We start from the raw sequence: 20,682 nt of genomic DNA, 5'->3' as shown, positions 1-20,682 counted from the left end.
TGTGTATGGATTTATTGGATTTATTGACGATGTCTATCTGTCATGTAGCTACAGCTATCTGCATTGCTGTCTGTATTGCTGTTCTCTTATTGGTCTATATATCATCGTTTGCAAGGGTCCGCTGTGGCAGAGCCTTACAGGGTATTATGTGGAGTCCAAGAAAAGATGAAAAACATAATTTGTGTGTGTGTGCACAGATTCATATTTTGTGCTGTCGATCACAATTGTTCCCACCTCTTATATAGAGCCATTAGTGTCTTTCTTAGAGCCGGATGATACGAGCACAAAACTATATCATGATAAATTGTTGCATTAACCTTAAAAGCAAAAGCGATTCAATTACATTATTGTATATTTTATATCTTTGTCCTGATCAATTACAGTTGAGTTATTGGTCCACACATAAAACATTCTGAAGTGCTAGTAATCCCAACCTCACTGAAGAATATTCTATTGGATGTACTAAAGTGGTACTCAAATGACAATAATATAAGCTGGTTTCTAGGACGATATAACATCCACATTCAATTGGTTACATTTACATTTCTACAGGCGGATCTAATGTAACAAAAGCCTTCTGAATCGTAGCCTTCTACTCTTTATTTCATATATTTACTACTGCCATACAATGTTTACTGTACATTTCCTGAATGTATTTGAGTACAGTGTTGAGTGTAAAGTTGTGTGGATGATGGTGTGTCTCAAGCTACAAGCAGCAACTGAGCAGTGAAGGAATGAGTCCTCAAACCCATAAATTAGTTTGCATTTCTTTTAAAGCTTACCATTAGCTTTTTACTTCTGGAGATTGCATTTACAATAAAAAAAGTATCTTTAAAATGTGTTTGCCACAGATCTTCATTTTTTCAATAATCCTAAATCCAATGGAAATATCCTTTCTTTTGGTCAAGGGACCTCTTGCGAAGCTAACTCTGGGGTCCGTCTACAAAAACACCTCATCTCTGCACCACTGTATACCAGAAGATAAGCTAGTTTGTTCTGAACGCACAGGTTTAGAAAGGCCACTACACTAGTCTAGTATAATACAATATACTGAGCAGTCAGGAACATGGGAAAACTGGCTCGCATAGACCAGGCATATCACACACCCATACAAAATGAATTCCTTCTATGCACACTTTCTTGTCTGACACACACCTAATGGATCAAATGAGTTTCCAGTTTGCTGGTCCGAGACAGCGCTTCACCAGTGAAACATATTGCTGCTAGTCTCTGGCTCTGTATTAGCGCAGTAAATGTATTGTGCCGCTGGAAGTTATGACAAATCATTTACGAACCATAGCACTGTGTGTTCAGAGCCGTCCTGGCCTTACAGGCTCTCTCTGGCTGTGTGCGTTTCCATGAGAGGTGAAGCATGCTGATGGTGCCAATAGACATGTGGATATCAATCAATACAGCTGGATGATGCTCTTTAATCTCATAAAACCATTAGCAGATAAAGTGGCCCCTCAAGGAATGAAGTAATTATTTAAAAGCCCTCTGGAAAGTGTGTGTGTGTGTGTGTGTGTGTGTGTGTGTGTGTGTGTGTGTGTGTGTGTGTGTGTGTGTGTGTGTGTGTGTGTGTGTGTGTGTGTGTGTGTGTGTGTGTGTGTGTGTGTGTGTGTGTGTGTGTGTGTGTGTGTGTGTGTGTGTGTGTGTGTGTGTGTGTGTGTGTGTGTGTGTGTGTGTGTGTGTGTGTGTGTGTGTGTGTGTGTGTGTGTGTGTGTGTGTGTGTGTGTGTGTGTGTGTGTGTGTGTGTGTGTGTGTGTGTGTGTGTGTGTGTGTGTGTGTGTGTGTGTGTGTGTGTGTGTGTGTGTGTGTGTGTGTGTGTGTGTGTGTGTGTGTAAAAGAGGTCAAATATTGGGTGTGAGTAGTGGGGCTTTTTGGCAGACGGATCAATGCAGTGGCTGCTATGTGCCAGGGAATATCTTTGCTGATGAATCAGGCTTCCCCCCCACACACAACAATTCAAGTGATGAAGGATCTACTCTTTTAAAAAAAGCTGCATTGTGCGCTTCATTAGACTCATTTTTGGAAGAGACAAAGACATGCACACACTTGAGTGAATATTACAACCCATAAGGCAAGGTCACGAGTCTCCTCCCACACACAAATGCCATTCAATGTGTATGTGCTTTCCCAGCAGCACCCGCAATATTGTACCATGTCCCTTCCAAGTACTACCTCTACAGCGTTTGTATCACTTGCATATGAGTTATAGCTGCCCAGAGACATGGATATTAAGCGTGGTAATGCCCTACTGAGTCTGCCTTCCGGTTCGGTTTCTAAAAAGGGAAGAGTCATTTATAGTAATGCAGTATTTAGCATTTATTAGACCGTTTCTAATCCTGGAATGATCAAAGACTGGGGCCAGTGTTTGAGGAGGAAGATTTGTTTCTCTTAAGTAACTTAAAATAGCTTTTCTGGCAGAATGAGGTGCTGATTTAAAATGTCCTTTTGTCTTTGTGTCCTCCTCTATTGGTCATTGTGAATGTACACCCAAGCAAGATCATGTAAAATGAACAAACTGCACTTCTAGGTTGGTTTCAAACTAAGTAGTGAGTGTTGTTCCACATTTTGAAGTGGGATGTTGGATAACAATAGCCCGTTTTGATAGAATCATGGCAGAAAAAGACATCACAGAAAAAGAAGAAAAAACAAGATGCATCAGCTTGTGTCAAGAGGAATAATAAAAGCTGTACGGAGGATGATGGAGCCCCAGGAGAGCAAGCTGTCATTTAATTAAGTAGACGTGAACAATGGGGAATTATGCGTGTGCATGCGAGTGTGTGCTCCCTGTCTCGATGCTCGTTCAGCTGTGGATGTTTGCTGACAGTATTGGTAGCTGTGCTGTGCTATAGATCAGCGTTTCCATGATGGAGAACAATTGAGGAAACTCCAGACCAGATTCCCTCTTCTTACCAGAACTGAACAGTCTAGAAATATCCTGATTGTTATTTACCTGAAAAGAGGGGTGGGTTGCTAATATGCCAAACAAATGGATTTCCCTCCTCTAATTCCCTTAACAAACAGCCTGGGTTAGAGCAGTAATCTGGAACTGAGCCTCGTCATAGTCCATTAGCTTTACTCCAGCGGGATTTCTTCCTCTGCGGACTGGGAACTGTAAACACAGATTTGGCATGATTATGAAAACTTGGAGGGGGGAAGAAAGTTCTGGTGACGTTCCCCTGGAAGGAAAACTCCCCCAGTGTAAGAGCAAGGCGTTACCACACTGGTGACTGTGCCGGGATACGTTGTTTTTCCCAATGACCCAAAAAACTAGCACATATAGAAGGCAGGACATAGAAGTGAAGCTTTCTGCATGGTTGGCAGGCGGGTGGTATCCCTGGAATTTGTCCTGGCCTATTTTCTGTTATGATGTAAAGGGTTGACTGAAGTCTGAGTCTCCAGTTGAGGACAGACATGCCTGTGTTCCTCTGTGATGGGAACAGTCATTAGAATAATTTGCCTCCGAGAGAGCAGACAGGCAGATGACATTTCTTCCTCTTGCTGGAATTGGTTATTAGCTGTGCCCCAAATGAAGGGCTGGATCTTTTTGATTGAAGCAGTTCGTTAAAGGGATGGTATTATTTTTAATTGGGGTCTTATGAGGTACCTACAGTGTATGGCGGTCAGCATCTCCGAGTTAGTAAAAGCAGACAAGAGTACCAGCACGTACTGGTATGGATGGGAAAGCCCACTAAAAAAATTAATTGGTTGATGCTATAGTGCAGTGGTTCTCAACTGGTCAGGCCTCGGGACCCACTTTTTACTTGGTCAATACATCGCGACCCAACATTTTGAAGCACTCAAATCTATTCAACAAAAAATCGTGCTGTAATATATACGCTTTTCAGCATACAATATTAATAAAAGTGAAGTACAGTGCATATATCCCATATATATATATCTATGACACAATTCCATCAGATTAATGATAAAAACCTAGAGGACATTATTCAACTTCTGAAGTCCTCCTCCTGCTGCCTCGATATTATTCCAACAGGATTTTTCAAAGATGTTTTGCCCTGCATGGCCTCAGATCTACTTCATATAGTAAACAAATCTCTTCACTCAGGTATTTTTCCACAGGCCCTAAAAACTGCAGTCATTAAACCGCTCTTAAAAAAGAATAATCTAGATGCTTCAGTAATGAACAGTTACAGGCCCATATCAAACCTGCCATTTCTAGGTAAAATCATTGAAAAAGTAGTTTTTCAACAGTTGAGTAATTTCTTGCATTTAAATGACTGTTTTGATGTGTTCCAGTCAGGCTTTCGTCCAAACCACAGCACTGAGACTGCTCTTGTAAAGGTCTTTAATGACATCCACGTAAACACAGACAGTGGCAGAACTTCAGTGTTAGTATTATTAGATCTCAGTGCTGCGTTTGACACTGTTGACCACAACATATTACTAGACCGACTGGAAAACTGGGTGGGACTTTCGGAAACAGTTCTAAATTGGTTTGAATCCTACTTAAAGGACAGAAACAACTTTGTTTCTATAGGTAAATACACATCTGAGTTGACAAATATGACATGTGGGGTTCCTCAAGGCTCCATCTTGGGGCCTCTTCTCTTTAACGTCTACATGCTACCACTGGCTCAGATAATGAAGAACAACAAAATAAGTTACCATAGCTATGCAGATGACACACACATTTACGTAACAATTTCACCAGGAGACTATGCTCCAATTCAAACACTGAGTAAGTGCATTGAACAAATCAATGACTGGATGTGTCAGAACTTTCTCCAATTAAACAAAGATAAAACTGAGGTAATGGTTTTTGGAGCCAAGGCAGAACGTATAAAAGTTAGAGCTGAGCTTCAGTCTGCAATGTTCAAAACAACAGATAAAGCCAGAAATCTAGGTGTAGTCATGGACTCTGACCTGAGTTTCAACAGTCACATTAAAACAGTTACTATCACCTGAAGAACATATCTAGGACTAAAAGACTAATGTCACAGCAGGATTTGGAAAAACTTGTCCATGCTTTTATCTTCAGTAGACTGGACTACTGCAATGGTGTCTTCACAGGTGTCACTAAAAAATCTATTAGAAAGCTGCAGCTGATTCAGAACGCTGCTGCTCGAGTCCTCACTAACACTAAGAAAGTGGATCACATCACTCCTGTTCTGAAGTCTTTACACTGGCTTCCTGTGTGTCAAAGAATAGATTTCAAAATACTGCTGCTGGTTTATAAAGCACTGAATGGTTTAGGCCCAAAATAGATTACTGACCTCCTGCTAAATGATGAACCATCCAGATCTCTCAGGTCTTCAGGGACTGGTCAGCTTTCTGTCCCCAGAGTCAGAACTAAACATGGAAAAGCAGCGTTCAGTTATTATGCTCCAAATATCTGGAACAAACTCCCAGAAACCTGCAGGTCCGCTGCAACTCTTACTACTTTTAAATCCAGGCTGAAGACTTTTCTTTTTGTAGCTGCTTTTAATTGAATTATTCATATCTTAGACTGCACTTTAACTTTTATCCATGTATTTTTTCTTTTTATGTTTATTTTATTAGCTTTTTTCTTTTTAATGACTGATTTTAAATGCCATTTTCTTAATGTCTTTCATTTTTTGTAAAGCACTTTGAATTGCCTTTAGCCTTGTGTTGAAAAGTGCTATATAAATAAACTTGCCTCGCCTTGCCTTGCCTATATCCCTTCACAGAACTAAAGTATGCTTTTAAAAAAGGTTTAATGAGATGATGGAATCAAAGCTGAACTATATAAAAAGGCACACATGCTGAAAACCCAACCCCAGCAGGGGGGTCTGGGGGGATTCTCCCCCAGGAGATTTTTTGAAATACTAACATAAACTATGCATTCTGGTACATTCTGAGAAGAAAATAAATAAATCTATTACTAGCTACCCGACATATTAATAATATTTTATGCTATTTGTTTTTCACTTTGTTCTGACATCTTGCTGCGAGAAGAGTAAAGAGGAGATAGTCTGTGTGACTTACTTTAAATTGTGGGTAAGGGTAGATAGCTCCCATTGTTCTGTGACCTGTCAGTCATCAGACCGGGGGTCATATTTCATTATGTGTTGATTTACATCTGAAGTTGTAACCATGGATGTATAAAGAAGAGTTCTACCGCAAAGCTATTCTCCGTGGGGACTTCCGGCAACAATCTTGATTCTGATTGGCCAGAAGACTCGAAAAAACATCAGCAAAGATATTTTATTGGGAAGATGATCACTATGTGACAGAAGTTTTCAAAACCGTTTATGGTCTCCGGTACTTCCAGTCCAACGCCGACTGCATGCACAGCGCTAGAAAATCGGGCCTTCAAAATAAAAGTTAGACTTTTCCACCCCAAAAAAAACAAATTCCTATTCCTATTTTTTTTTTTTTTTTTTTTTTCCTTCACTCACACATCCGCGACCCACTCGAAAGTGGGTCGCGACCCACCAGTTGAGAACCACTGCTATCGTGTATGCTACATTTAGAACGTCTGTCGTGGCCAACTGGTCTAACACTGCCTTAATTGGCTGCTTAGTCATTGTGTGTCTTTTAGGGCAGCTCGATTATGGCAAAAATCATAATCTCGATTATTTGGGTCAATAATTGCTATCACGATTATTAAAAATGATTATCCATTTACTTTGAAAACATCCATTTATTGGAAAAAAAAAAGTGAACAGTATGTTTTTAACAGTTGATTACCCTGAACCTTATAATTCAACTGAAAAACCAAAACAAAAAAATAATCGTTTTATTTCGATTATGTTGTTTTCGTTGCAAGCCAAAATCGTAATTGCGATTAAAATACGATTAATTGAGCAGCCCTAGTGTCTTTCATGTTTTACAGGGGTAAGTTTGTATTCAGCAAAGTCACAATAAAAACACAAAAAAGCCTTTAATGGCAGCGGTAAACCAGTAACGTCTGTTTTATGAGGTAAAAATGACCACATTTGTAAGGAGTTGGGTGGCTTTGAAAGAAGTATGAATAACGGCTTCAGTTCCCTGATGGAAAGGGCCTTGGGACAGCAAGGAAGAAATTATACTCAAACTAGGGCTGCACGATATTGGTTTTTTGAAACCGATACCGATAACTTCCTGCTTCTCAAGACTGATACCGATAACCGATAATAATATATATATATATATATATATATATATAATGTATCTGTAGTTTTTGCACACCTGGTGGTAAAAAAAAGACTAGTCGTGAGCAAATGAGATGAGCATTACTACTATGAACAAAACTAACCCTGGGGTCGTCTCTGGCAAACTTCTTGCCTTTTTCAAAAGCCTCGTCGATAGGTAAAAGCCCCGGTGCCTTTGCAGCTGGCTTTGGATGGGCATAAACGTTTTCTGCTGCTGCCCTTTCTGTTCCTTTTTAAAAAGGGGCAAGCCATCATCATCTACTGGATGTAATACACCGACTTATGAGAAGTACCTCATGTCTGGGTCTACATAGTGCCAGCATCTTTATTCAAATGATTTCAATCAGGAGAAAGTGGAGATGTTTACCAGAAGACCTCAACAACATTCATCTTAATATATGCTCTTTATCGGTTGCTTTCAAGCAAGAGACCCTTTTGCATACTACAAAAAACATCCTTTAATATGAGCTTGATCCGAGGCATGGGAAAAAGCCTTTAATGGCTTTTTCCCTGAAGTAAAAATACTAAATAAACCATAATGTTTTGAAGCATGCAAAGACTAGGGGTGTAACGGTATACGTAACGGTGCTGCGTCGCAGCATTCAGAGTCATTTGCTCACATTGGGTTCAACGCGTCATAGAGCGAGCAAGTCTTTCATTGGACGAGAGGCATACTATGAGAGCTGGTCAGAAGGATGCATTCAAATGTAGTCAGTAATTTGAGGAACTGTCAAAATGGCGAACGCAGATAAAGTTGAGCTCGAAAATCCTCCAGCATCATTGAAGTCTCCGGTTTGGGAACATTTTGGTTTCGCAGTTACGTACAAGGATGACGGACAAAGACAGGTGGACCGAACCAAAGCTGTTTGTCTGCATTGTTCAACTAACATTGGTTACGCGGCTGGAAATACATCAAACTTGCACACTCATTTGAAAAGGCATCACCCGAACGTGAATATCACCGATACCAAAAGAAAAAAGACTGAAGTGCAAACCCAACTCCCGCTAGCATTTAAGCCTCCACCACTCGCAAAAAGTTCAGATGTTACAAACGCCAAATATCCTTATGTTGCCATGTTAGCAAAGCGCTACCTGGCTGTATCTGCTACCTCTGTCCCTGGCGAGAGGGTGTTCTCCACAGCAGGAGACATTGTTAGTGCCAGCAGATCTGCCCTTTCGGCAAGCAATGTGGACAAGTTCATCTTTCTTTAAAACAACATGAAAATACAATGACAAGCAAGTCATACTATCAAACTGGCTGCTTAGGTACTAGTACAGTACAGTTCAAATGCAGATTATTTAAATTCATCGAAATGCTGCACCTTAATGTTTATTTTATTATATTTTGTATTTATTTGAGTGAATATTCACAGTTTAATAATAATTAAAAACCCAAAACTAATAGTTTATGTTTTGTGAGTAGGCTACTAGTAAAGTTCAAATACAGATTATTTTAGTTCATCGAAATGCTGCACCTTAATGTTTATTTTATTATATTCAGGGGTGCACATAACTGGTACGCATGCGCGGCAACTAGGGATGTCCCGATCACCTTTTTTTGCTCCCGATCCGATTCCGATCATTTGATTTTGACAATCTGCCGATACCGATTTTTCCCAATCCGATCTTTATGCAATGCATTAAGAGAAAAAAAAGGAAAAAAGCATTCAAGTTGTCCCTTAAGGTTATTTTTTTATTTAAATGACAGTACCCAACTATCCATTCTATCCAACATGGATATAGCTTCTTTTTTTCACAGCAGCATTGGATCAGTTCAGTTGTGCAGCATTGGATCAAAACAAAATAAAGCTTATCAGTGGTCCACCACAAAATAACCATGTAAACAAATTGAGTGCAGATAGTGCAGTAACAAAACAAAAATAACTCTACTGGAAAGAGGTAGCTTGACTAGCTTCACAAGTTCACATTCAGTCACAAATAATAAAATAAAATAAAAATGTGGCTTAGTGCAGAATTCTAGCCTTAAGAGTCTAGTAATAATGCAATGAACAACAGCAGCTTAACATAACATGAATAAACAAAGCATTATATTTCCATTTTACTGGAGTAACACAATTCAATAGTAATCAGCAGCGAACCACTTCAACACGTGTGTTTCGGTGTATTCACGGCATTCATTTTGTTATTCTACAGTATTGTTGTTTTATAGTTATTTGTTAATGTAACCCAATTTGTGTTCTTTGAAATTGAAAAGGATATCGCATTGTGTTACTTTCGTTGCAGTTGTATATGTCTTAAGTGTAATTTGGCTTGGCTTCCTATTTGTGGACAGGAAGTTGTTGTTGCTTTGGAAACAAGGTGACGGAGATTAATGGAGAAAAGTAATATCTACATATAAAGACGGAGAAAGTAAACGATAACGTTTATGGTTAAGTGTTAGCACCCCCCGAAGAGGCACAAGCTCTTACGTTGATATTGGAGATTTCAATAAATTCAATTTGAAAAAAAAATGTGGGGGGGAATGAAAAAACAAACAATCGTATTAGATTGGTTGTGTTGAACGTAGCTCTGTTCTTTCCACCACGCGGAACCTCCTTCTTGCAAACATTGCATCTGGCTGTTACACTGCCTTCGCTTTCAATTTTATAATACTTCCAAACTCCTGACATTTTCTCTGTCCCGACTCCCGAGTCACCAGCTGAACGTAGCCTCTCGTTAGCTTACTGCTACTATTAGACACTGCGCCCACTCTGTTGCCAGATTTGAGAGAAATAAGCAACCAGGTCTATGAAAACAAGCCCAAAGAAAGACATACATGATGTTGTGTAATTTTAACCCAAAACTAAGGCCTCAGGATGACTTTAAGACGTGAACATGGTCATTTTTGTTTTGTAACATTAAATAAAATAATTTTTTTAAGGATTCCCGATCCCCGATCTTTTTCTCCCGATTCCGATCTTTTAAAAATCATGTGATCGGATCGGGACATCTCTAGCGGCAACAATCCGAAATGCGTACTGTCTCTTGTGTCACAAAGTGCATTTGCATACCGACGTACTTGTGAAGCTTTTCCAGAAGGCGGTTAGATCACCGGACGACAGAGTTGGTCTCCGTGTGCACAGACAGGGCTGCTGTTAACGTCGGTCTGTACAACGGAACTGTGCCAAAACTACGCCAACCGGCTGCAGAGGGAGACTCTCGCCCTTCACTGCAGAACTGCGCTAAAACAGCTGATCACAACGGTCACGCACTGTGATCACGGAGTACTCCACTAGCCCCCTGTAATAGATGTAGAACATGTGATGGAGTATTACTAACCTGACTCAGACGGTTTGTTTCACCAAACTATCTAGGAAAGCTCCATTGGAAGCCATTTGGAAAGAGCAGGCACTTTCAAAAGCACTTGGCAGGTGATTGTATCAATCTGTCCATCACCTTCTATCATGGGCCACTTCTGATTGATTAACAATGGCTGGTACATGTGGAGCACAGCACTTCTGACACACCAGAAGAAGAAAAAAAATTATAAAAAAAGTTTAAAAAAATAGCAGGCTTTGCGATTTGATAATCGCATCATCTCGAATCGCGATTTCGATTTAAAATCGATTAATCGTTCAGCCCTACCCCTGATTATATTATGTATTTATTTGAGTGAATACATTATTCACAGTTTAATAATAATTAAAAAAAACCAAAAATATGTTATGTTTTGTGATAATTTTTTCTGCTGTACCGAAAACATACCGAACCGAACCGTGACCTAAAAACCGAGGTACGTACCGAACCGAAATGTTTGTGAACCGTTACACCCCTAGGCCAAAGACACATAATTACGAACCTGCTATTTACTCTGCAACATAAATATATGGATTGGATTATTATGTTTTTTTTTATGCTGGAACTGTCCTAGTTGGACGTTTCCAATTGTTTGTTTTTATCACAGTCAAAGGGGTACAGATTTGTATTTTCCTACAAGCAAATGCGAATGTTTTATCGTGGTAGGTTTATTTGATTTATTTTGAATACATTAGTAGTCGACAAATTGTGAAGAAGTATGTATTTCTACTCTACATCACCATGGCAATACGCCTGATGGATGTGTCTCCTTAGAGTCCAACAGGCAGGTACATTTGAGGTCACTACAGTGACATTCACCTGGGTCAACCTGAAGCCAAAGAGGCCGGTGTCAAAACACGTCCATGATGTGAATAGTGATGACAACCAGTGAATAGGAAGTCACGGTTGCTATGGCGATAAAGAGGACTAATTGAAACAGCTGAAGCGAGGGTCAGCAGCACCACAGCCAGACTTTGTCATCCATCATGCAGCCTGCCCAGACTTGATGGCGGCCCAAGGTGAGATGGAGATGAATCGACAAAGACATGAAGAGAGAGTACGGAGGAGGAGGAAAATGTGGGAGGAACGGAGGAAAATGTGGGAGGAGGAGGTGAGGATGTGTTCATCGATCACTCAGAGGCGTCTGCTGACATGGCAGCTACAGGGATCCTTTGTGTTGGCAGTGATGCGATATATATACAGTAGGTGTTTTGGCACACGCCTCTGTGTCCACATGTGTATCCTGGCATGGAGGTAAAGGCAGGTCCTCTTTCCTTACAGCCATAGAGATGAGAGGGTGTGTGTGAGGTGCCTAGGAGAGAGGAAGGGATACTAAATAAGTTATCCATTTATTGAGCTGACATATTTCAACATGTCCTAGCTCTAAGTAATTGTGTTAAATTTGAAAAGTCTTCCAGAGGCAGCGCTGACACTAGGCTATAGTGACGGCTGACCTTTGCTGCGAACACACGGCCTCATATGGTTTTCCCTCGGACACGATTTGTTTCTGCTGCCGTTCGCGAGTGGCTGAGTGGCATGATATTTAAACGCTGAGATGAGGCTCCAAGGGCAGCTACACGCTGTACAGGGAAACAGACCTGAAAAACAGAAGAGGAAATCATGTGAGAGAAAGCACGCAATTTGTGTAACCCATCTGAATGCCCGAAGAGCCGAGTAAAACAGATGCCTATGTCAGGGGAACCATTTGAGAAGCTATCTGACACAACACACACTGCGGTCGAGGCTAACGGGACTTCTACACCATCAGCGCGCTCATCCTCATCCACTGCACAGATTGCAAATGGAATTTCCCTCCTGTCATCTTGGACTACTTCCGCTGATTGTCCGTCCCAATTACGCAAAGCTTTGCTGTCATCTGAACGTCTACATGGCTCTTTCGATTCCCTAGGATAGTCGCGGGTAAACGCTCCTGAAAGCACGTGTTTAGAGCTCCTCAATTTCAATTCTGTCCCATTTCTACCAAAAGAAATTCCCCTTGTCTCCTTGCCTCACATCTGTCCCTCGGGGCTAGCCCAGTTTAGAATAAACATCGGCAAGCAGCTTTGTCTCTATGGCAACCGCTGTGCATGCTGAATGGTGGAGCAGGCAGGGAGTAGGTCGGTCTGAGTGGGGATGGTGGTAAATGCGATCTAGTTTCATTTCGAGTGATTTGGCTCCGGGTTAAAGCAGGACTGAGATCCACTGGAGCCCCCAGGAGACACGTTTTCTTTCAGTAGGAATCCAAAGGAAGAAGAACAGGGTGACGGTGGTTAGTTGCCTGGGTTACCCGGTAAAAGGGGTCAGTGGGGTTGGGCTGTGAAAGCCACCCAGTCAGTCCGTCAGTCGGTTTAAGCTCAACATGACCCCGTCTCCCTTAACGCCTCGATTACCGGCTCGCCTGTGTACAATTAAAGCAGCTTTTGCCTCCATCCCACTTTCTGACAGCCTGAGGAAGTGTTGGATTGATCCAGCCAATACGCTCAATCCGCTCAAGCATGCAGGGTATTTGTTTTTCTTATTTCCTTGTTCTCTTGTCTAAATATTATTTAGTTCCGGATTTGTCAGCAGGGATTTTGCCGGGCATGTTTTCCCTCCACATGCTGATTGCCGAGTAGCTCCAAACACGCAGTGTTTTCTACATTGTTGTATCTAATGTGTAGATTGTGCTCAGTTGTACCCATCTGCTTTCCCGCATTGTTTCCAGGCAAGTTTCAATCTGTTGCCAGAGCTGGGTGTCCTTTGACCCAGTTCATGCGTCAACAGGCAGCTGTCTGTACAGAACAATGTCAGACTATCGGAGGATGAAACTGCTGTTAAAACAGACATAACGTACCTCCTGCTGTAAGTTGTCTGCTCGAAGCAGACCACCCTGAAGGTTATCTGACACTAGCATCTCAAGGTCGTTCCAGGGGGTTTGGCTCAGACTCCGTTATTGTAACCGCTCCTCCAATTTGGCTAGTCCTCTGCTCAATTACATTTGTCTTTGTATTGCTTGTTTGTCTTGCATGCTTTGTGTGCATCTCTTCTGATAAATGAGGTCTTTCTGTATCGAGGCTGTTTGAGGTGCAGGCCCATTTGGCTTTGTCTTCCAGTTGTTAGCGTTGACCTAGAAGAAGCAAACGCTCCATCTGCTGTTATTTGCAACGCCATGTAATTCAATACCACTTCCTGTCCTCACCTTGGGCAAACAGGCAAGGCCAAAGAGGTACCATTTCAGGGAAAGTGGGGGAGGGGACCATGGACACTTATGTGTTGATGTTCTTGTTCAGTGATGATGTGCAGGGACAAACGGCTGGCTTCAAGGGGAAAACAAACGAGGTGGGCTTTAGAGCTTCTTGTTAAATCTTTGTGTGTGCATGTTTGCACACCATCTGCGTGCAGTGCAGGGTGACCTTTCTTGGAGAACTAATGGGCAAAACACTGGCTCGTGATACACTATTCACAGTCGGCCAATGGAGTCAAAAGCAATAGGTACCATAGAGAGAAATAACTAGTCAGGGCCGGACTTTTGACGTAGCTACCTGCTGCTACCTCCCTCAGTCTCATGCTGGTAGGGGTTGCTATAACGTTCTGCACCTAATGTTGATTTAATCCTATAAGGCATTTATCTAGCAGAACATTCCCCACTTCCTGTTTCTTATCCTTATTCTCTTTATTTCATGCTCATTTTTCATTTTCTCTTTGTTCAGACATGTGATAGTCTAAACCAGAGTTTCCTCATCGGTTTCTGTCTTGCCGCCCTTCAGACGCTGATGACGATAATCATGGTGATTTCATTAACAATGCCAGAGTCACTCTAAAGTGGAAATAAGATTCAGCTTAGCCAGATAGCCTTGCTCTTATCAAAGCACGTTGTCCATTTATGTCAAAACTTGATGCAAATTACGCCAACTAGTTAAGCTACATGAAAAATAATCAACATTGGCAATAAGCCCATATTATTTGTCACAGCTACCATCAAACACGATAAATCATACATCAAATATGAATCCAGACACCCTCCGAGTTTAAAGAAATGTGTTAATTTAACACTTTTGCCATTTTCCTTATTATTTCTTATTAATAGCAAATCTAATGTTTTCTTTCTTTCTTCTTCGACAGCGTGATTCACTGTGACAAGACAGCAAGATGGATGAGCTGCAGGACGTACAGTTGACTGAGATCAAGCCGCTGCTGACCAATAAGGTGAGTTGTGGGGAGTTCAGGACGGTGAAAACAAGCCCCTGAGGCGACATGCAAACATCTGTGCACCTGAACTAATACGTAGAACCACACGGTTTGCAAACTGAACAGTCATGTGGTGCACATTGGAAAGGGAACAATCACGTCATATGGTCCTCCCAGGCAAATACATACACTAATACACCACGCATGCATATTCTGCGGTCCTGTTTATCAAAGTGAATTATTCATATCCGCTTGACAGTGGGAAAAGAAAAGAAGGGAGTGAGTAAAAAAGAACGTTATAGGTGAAATAAGGCTAGAGAGAAGAATAGATGTGAGGCGTTTACAACAGACATCCAGAGAGAGAAAAGACAGAGAGACATCAAAGGAGCTACTTTAAGAAACGCATCTCTTCATTTCCAGCTTGAAAGATCTGTGAGCGACGGCACAAAAAAACAATGACACATCAAAGCTCTTCCCAATCCTCTTCTGCCCTGCTCCGTCTCAACGGCTGATTAACTGATTAGAAAGACGGTTTTGTTCTCGCCTCGGGCAACTGTCAGACACTCGGGAGGGACATGTGAGTAATGCGTCAGCTCTGAGGGGGTGGCAGCACATCAGAGGTGGCTTTGAACGATGAGCAGTAACATGGCTGACCCTGTGTGGGGTGACAGGGGGAGGAAGACGCATCTTAAACTCACTCAGAACGAGGGACACTGACCTCTCACTCCACCTAGTGGCCAGCTCATTTAAAAGTCAAACCAACAGTGTTGAAAGCAGATGTGATCAAGACACAATGGTGATTATAGAAAAGAAGGATTTGTCTCTGACTCTGATCATATGTATGATTATAGATTACACATACATGTATGACTATTGATGCAGACGGGTAGGTGAGTACTGTCAAAGCAGCAAAGTAGCCATTAAAGTGAAGACTATAATTAGCGGTTGCATATGTATGATTATAGGAGCTTGAAAGTATAATGTGCATTAGAGAACAACTCGTGATAAGAGGATAACTCCATATATAGTGATGCAACAGTTTGTACAAGAAGGAGTAAAACAGTTGCATCAAATCTTTGGCAAATCAGATGAATTGCAATAAGCTGATAAGAACTGTCATCACTCTCCCCATGTTGATGCACGACCTTCATGAAGGTGCTTCTGAAATATGCCTTGCTTGTTTTAGTAATAAACCTGGGTCTATTTTCTCCATGGAAATATGAACCCTGCCGTAATCTAGAGCTGTTTGGAATAATTTGAAGCCAGTTCAAACTCTAATGTGGATTTGTTTTGCATCTTTAGTCATTGTGTTAAAAGCCTGTATTTGTGCACAGTTGCAGAAAATATTTAGCTACACTTATATTATTAGTGTTAAACTATGTGTAGAATAAGATGATACGTTTCCAGTGGTTATGGTATAGTACAGGGATGTCAAACTCAAGAAATCCGGCCCCTGACTTCATGTTATGTGGCCTATGTATGTGGCCCACAAGAGCTTGCAAAGAATATAATATGATTATTATATGGTTACATGCCGATTAACAGAAGCACGTTGCCCGTAAACTACATGTCCCACAATGCATCTCAAATGTGACTTTTCTTTTTCTAAGAATCCGACTTTTTTTCTTCAAAATGTCACTTTTGCTTTTTTGCTTTTTTTTCTCCAGAATTTCACTTTTCTTTGTAAATCATTTTGTGACATTCTCACTGAAGAGACTTGCAATTATTTGCCCTAGACTTCTGCTTTCAGACGTAGTTAATTATGAAGTTATTACCCTATCCAATAATAATCCAATGCAGGGGCAATAACATTATTTTATATATATTTATATATGTATGTATTTTTTTATATAGTCTTATATATAAAACTGGCCCTTTGAGTGCAACTATGATGCTAATGTTGCCCGAGATGAAATTGAATTTCACACCCCTGGTATAGGTTTGTGTACGACGTCTAAAAATGCAATATTCATTACATGTTTTCCAAAGAAGCATCATCATCATTTCATGTTGGTGTTTATCCTTTCAAAAACTACATTTTCACTGCATTGAAAAAACTGTTTGCTCTTATACACAAATGGAGAAACACACCTGCTTCAACCGGGCAGGCCTGGCAGCATCTAACAACGCCTTAAAGAGTGTTTGTATAACCACAATACAGACAAATCCATTCTTTTCCTTTTTTGTTTGTTGATGAGGTAATAAAGTGACACCAAAGCTTTATTTCAGATGCTCAATGTCAGCTTTAAATGAAGCAAAAGATATTCAGCACAGCCCTGTTGCAATCAGAGTAAGCACTTTTAGTTCCTTCCTGTCCTCTTGTCTCCACAATGGATTAAGCTGATTCTAATTCAATACTTCAGAACCAGACGGCTGCATTATAGCAAGAGAAGAGCGTAGACTAGAATCATGTTTTCAGCAGGACTTCTGCTGCACAGCTCCATCAGAAGAGAGAAGAAAGTGGGAGCTGCTTTGTAGCCACCATCTGCCTCTACACCCCCATGTACCCACCGGTCTGTCCTACAACCGAATCCCTCAACAATCCTCGTTGTTGTTGCCGCCCACTCTCGCTTTTCTGCCCATTGATCTGTAGCTTCCTGCTGTCTGAGCAAAGACAAAAGGCACACTGGGAACACTCTCTGTAAAGAAATGCCACTTGTTTATGTCCTATATTTGAAGAGTAAGGCTGTTGGGATGTTAAAAACGAAACTCATATTGCATCACATGCCCCAAAGTGTCGATGGTGGTGATTTATCATTCACAGAAGAACATTATGAGTTTCCTGAAAGTCCTTACAGGGTGTGTCACAAACAGTTGGACAAAAATAGATCCATAAACAACGACGCAAAGTGCTCGCCACAATGTGTCGCGTTCGATCGTATTATTTAGAGATGGCAGCTCATACTAGTAGACTGAGGTTACATCTGTAATGTGCGTAGGTTTCTGCGATCCGGGCTCAATTCTCTTCTTAGATTCCACTGCTGAAATCAAACTAATAACTTATATACATGATGACCAAATACTTTAGATCTCATTTGAAGTCCTTAACCCTCCGTCCCCGTCCCCCCCCCCTTACTTTGGTGTTCGCGGTCCTGTGTTAACTGCTATTACATTAACACAAAAACCATTAATCATCACCACATTTAATTCAACACCCTTTCAAACTGTACATATTGTATCAAACTGCTGGTGTACATGAACAACTGCAGTACATATACAAAGAATAGACACTGAACATGTATTGCGTGTGATCCATGTGGGGGGATAGGCACATAAGAGTGGGATTTGTGTGTGTGACATGGGGGGATTGGGCACATAAGGGGGACACACACATCTAGAGTATGTGTGTGTTTTATCTGATCCGGATGGTTACTAATTCCTCTCCTTTATGGCGGGAACACCATGGATGTTACAAAGTTCACTAAATCATCCAACATTCAATGAAAGTGGTGATCAGCCATTTTATATGTTCAAATGTCTTCTGTGAAGGATATCATGAAGCCTTAATGCAATCGAATGGAAAACAATAAAGTTATGATTGATGAAAGCAGTAAATCGGTCAGATTTGACCCGAAGACAACAGGAGGGTTGGAGCTTATAACAAAGTGTGACAATGCCAGTATTTATTCCATCTGTTCACACATGAATAGTTGGAACCTCTGTTAAATGGCGTATGTAATCCTCCTCTCTCTTTTCTTGCAGAATGCTCGCAACTTTCAGGATTTCGACTGCCAGGTGAGTGTTGCTCTCCGCTGCCTCACAAAGCTTCGTTATGCCCTGATTTAGGGGGATGCTGTTGTGTAAGAAGAAGGGGGTTGGGGCTTTCTGCCTTCCCCCTCCTTGTTTACATGCCCTACATTCATCCTCACAGGCATGTATTTACTGCACAACACACGCTGGTGACATATCGGTTAAGTAATAGACATTGATAGGGAGTGATCCACCCGTCTATGGATCCACCACACTGTCTTTGGGTCCCCCGTTATGTATTGGATTTAAATGATTGGCTCTATTTTTTATATTAAACCTATTACATTGAGGTTTTCTTTGTTTTGCATGGATGTATATGTTAGTCACTTTGTAGTTGTAATTCTGTGGGCTGCAGATCATGTGTCCTGATATGAAAAGCTAACATCCAATCACATTGGTGGTTCTGGATATACGTTATAAGAAGTGAGCATTGCGATGGCTTGTTGCTCTAAACACAAAGCCGTTAGCAACACACCCTCTCTCCCCTGTGCTACGACCAAACCCTGCAATAATGGCAACGTGCCATCAAAGTAAATACACGGTGGACTTATTGGACTCATCCTCCTCTGCAGAGCTTTAAAAATAACGTGGCCGGTTGTTCAGTTAGAACACTTCCCCGAGAGACTGTCCTTTTTTTAGTACATATCGGGAAGAGATGTACAAGTGCAGCGATTCCACATATCTTTTTATAGTTGTGTCAGAAAGAGTCTTCTACGGCAAGGTGCTATTGTTTCTGTGTTACCGAAGCTGCGGCATTTCAACCACAGTCAGATCTTTGATGTGTTAATGTGGGAATAATTATCATTAAAGAAAAAATCTGGATTGGCCTTGAGCGGGCACTGTTCCAGACCTTTCTTTGATGGTTTCTCTGCGTCGGGAGCGGGGTTGCCAGCCCTCCTCCTCCTTTCCTTGCAAGGAGTCTCTTGCATGAGCATTGACTCCCCACTGGCGAGAATTCTGTCTGCTGTGTTTCATGAGCATCACGGCAGCAAAGGGTTAAATCTTTCCTCCCTCTCACTTTCTGCAGTCATGGCTGCGTCCAGCATCCCAGCAGAGCTAAATATAACTCCTGCAGGCGGAGAGGATTGCATGTTAGCAGCAGCATGCTACATGCTCCAATCCTGTCTGCATTGTACTGAAACATTAGCATTCATCACATGCTGCAGCTGCTCATCATTTTGAGGGCCATATTCCTTTGCACTCCCCCTCTATGGGATTCATATCAGCGGCTGCAGTTGTACTTTAAAGACACAATTGAACCAGGATTGTCTCAGAGGAATTGAGGCAGACTTAAGTGTATTCAACCTATTTTCCATGGCAGCCATTTTGACCTCACCCAGTCGCATTCAGGAGTCCAAAGGAATTATTCAGACAGATGCTTGTAGGGCTGTTTGGAATGCTTTTCCACACAGTGTGAACTCGATGGATAGAATACCTGTCCTCTTTCATGGAAGACATTTCTGCATATCAAACCAGTAAAAGCACAGGTTCTTAAATAATAACTGAATTGCATATAGAATATAATTTGAATAGAGATTTTCCCACAATGACGAGACACAATGTCTCTTATGAAAAAGGCCTCATGTCAAATGAGTTGAAATCTTAAGAATAACTAGAACTTGTTATTTTATTTAAAGAGCAGCAAGAAAATATCGTCCTCCTGAATTTTTGGATGAAAATGTTAGAAAATGTATGTATTGTTTGGTTTTAAAGGGGAGACATTCTGAAACAAGGGAGTTGGCTATCCTGGGATAAGTTGCAGTATCCCCGTTGCAAGCTGTTTAACCCAAAATATTGGCTATATAATAATGCATTCCTCACACATGAGTCAATGTTTGCTTCTTCCACTCAGTGTGAAATATATAAAATGGAATATACTTGTTGCTATGTTAATCTGAAGCATGTTCTGTGTAGGACAGGCTTCTGCTGGCTGGTTTTACATGAACTGATATAAGCTCCAATGTGATGTCAATTTAAATAAGGAGCATTATTCGTTTGCAGCTGACTACCACAATCTAATCAGTTTAGTAATATAAAAACTACTAGTTCAAGGCAGCAGACATCATAAGAATATATATCGTGTGTGGGGGAGGGGTCCTCACGTTACACCATCACTCTAAGAGACGATGTGACATTCCTGCAGCTGGAGGACAAATCCAGCTGCTCTCCTCGAGACTACAACGAAAGCTCCTACTAGAGGCGCCCATAGGTACTGCAACGTATCACACCCTCTGCACCTGCAGGAGGAGGGCGGTTATAGTGGTGGTGGTGGGGTGGGGTCAGAGAGGAGAACATGGAGGGTGTGGTACTGCAGTTTTGACCAGATGTCTTGCTTACACCACAG

General features: G+C 41.3%; 1 protein-coding gene across 1 annotated transcript in view; it reads left to right on the top strand.

The window, feature by feature from the left end:
• LOC117446864 (protein NDRG3-like) overlaps window positions 1-20,682 on the top strand; it is a 42,206-nt gene that overhangs the window by 5,648 nt on the left and 15,876 nt on the right. Inside the window, 2 exon segments of the mRNA XM_034083341.2 lie at window positions 14,523-14,606; window positions 18,291-18,323. Of these exon segments, the coding sequence (XP_033939232.1) occupies window positions 14,550-14,606; window positions 18,291-18,323 (90 nt within the window). The 5' untranslated portion in view covers window positions 14,523-14,549.

The sequence above is a fragment of the Pseudochaenichthys georgianus genome, chromosome 5 (genome assembly GCF_902827115.2).
Source record: "Pseudochaenichthys georgianus chromosome 5, fPseGeo1.2, whole genome shotgun sequence".
Lineage (NCBI taxonomy): Eukaryota > Metazoa > Chordata > Actinopteri > Perciformes > Channichthyidae > Pseudochaenichthys > Pseudochaenichthys georgianus.
The sequence above is the reverse complement of the archived record's forward strand: the minus strand, read 5'-3'. Positions and strand labels throughout refer to the sequence as shown.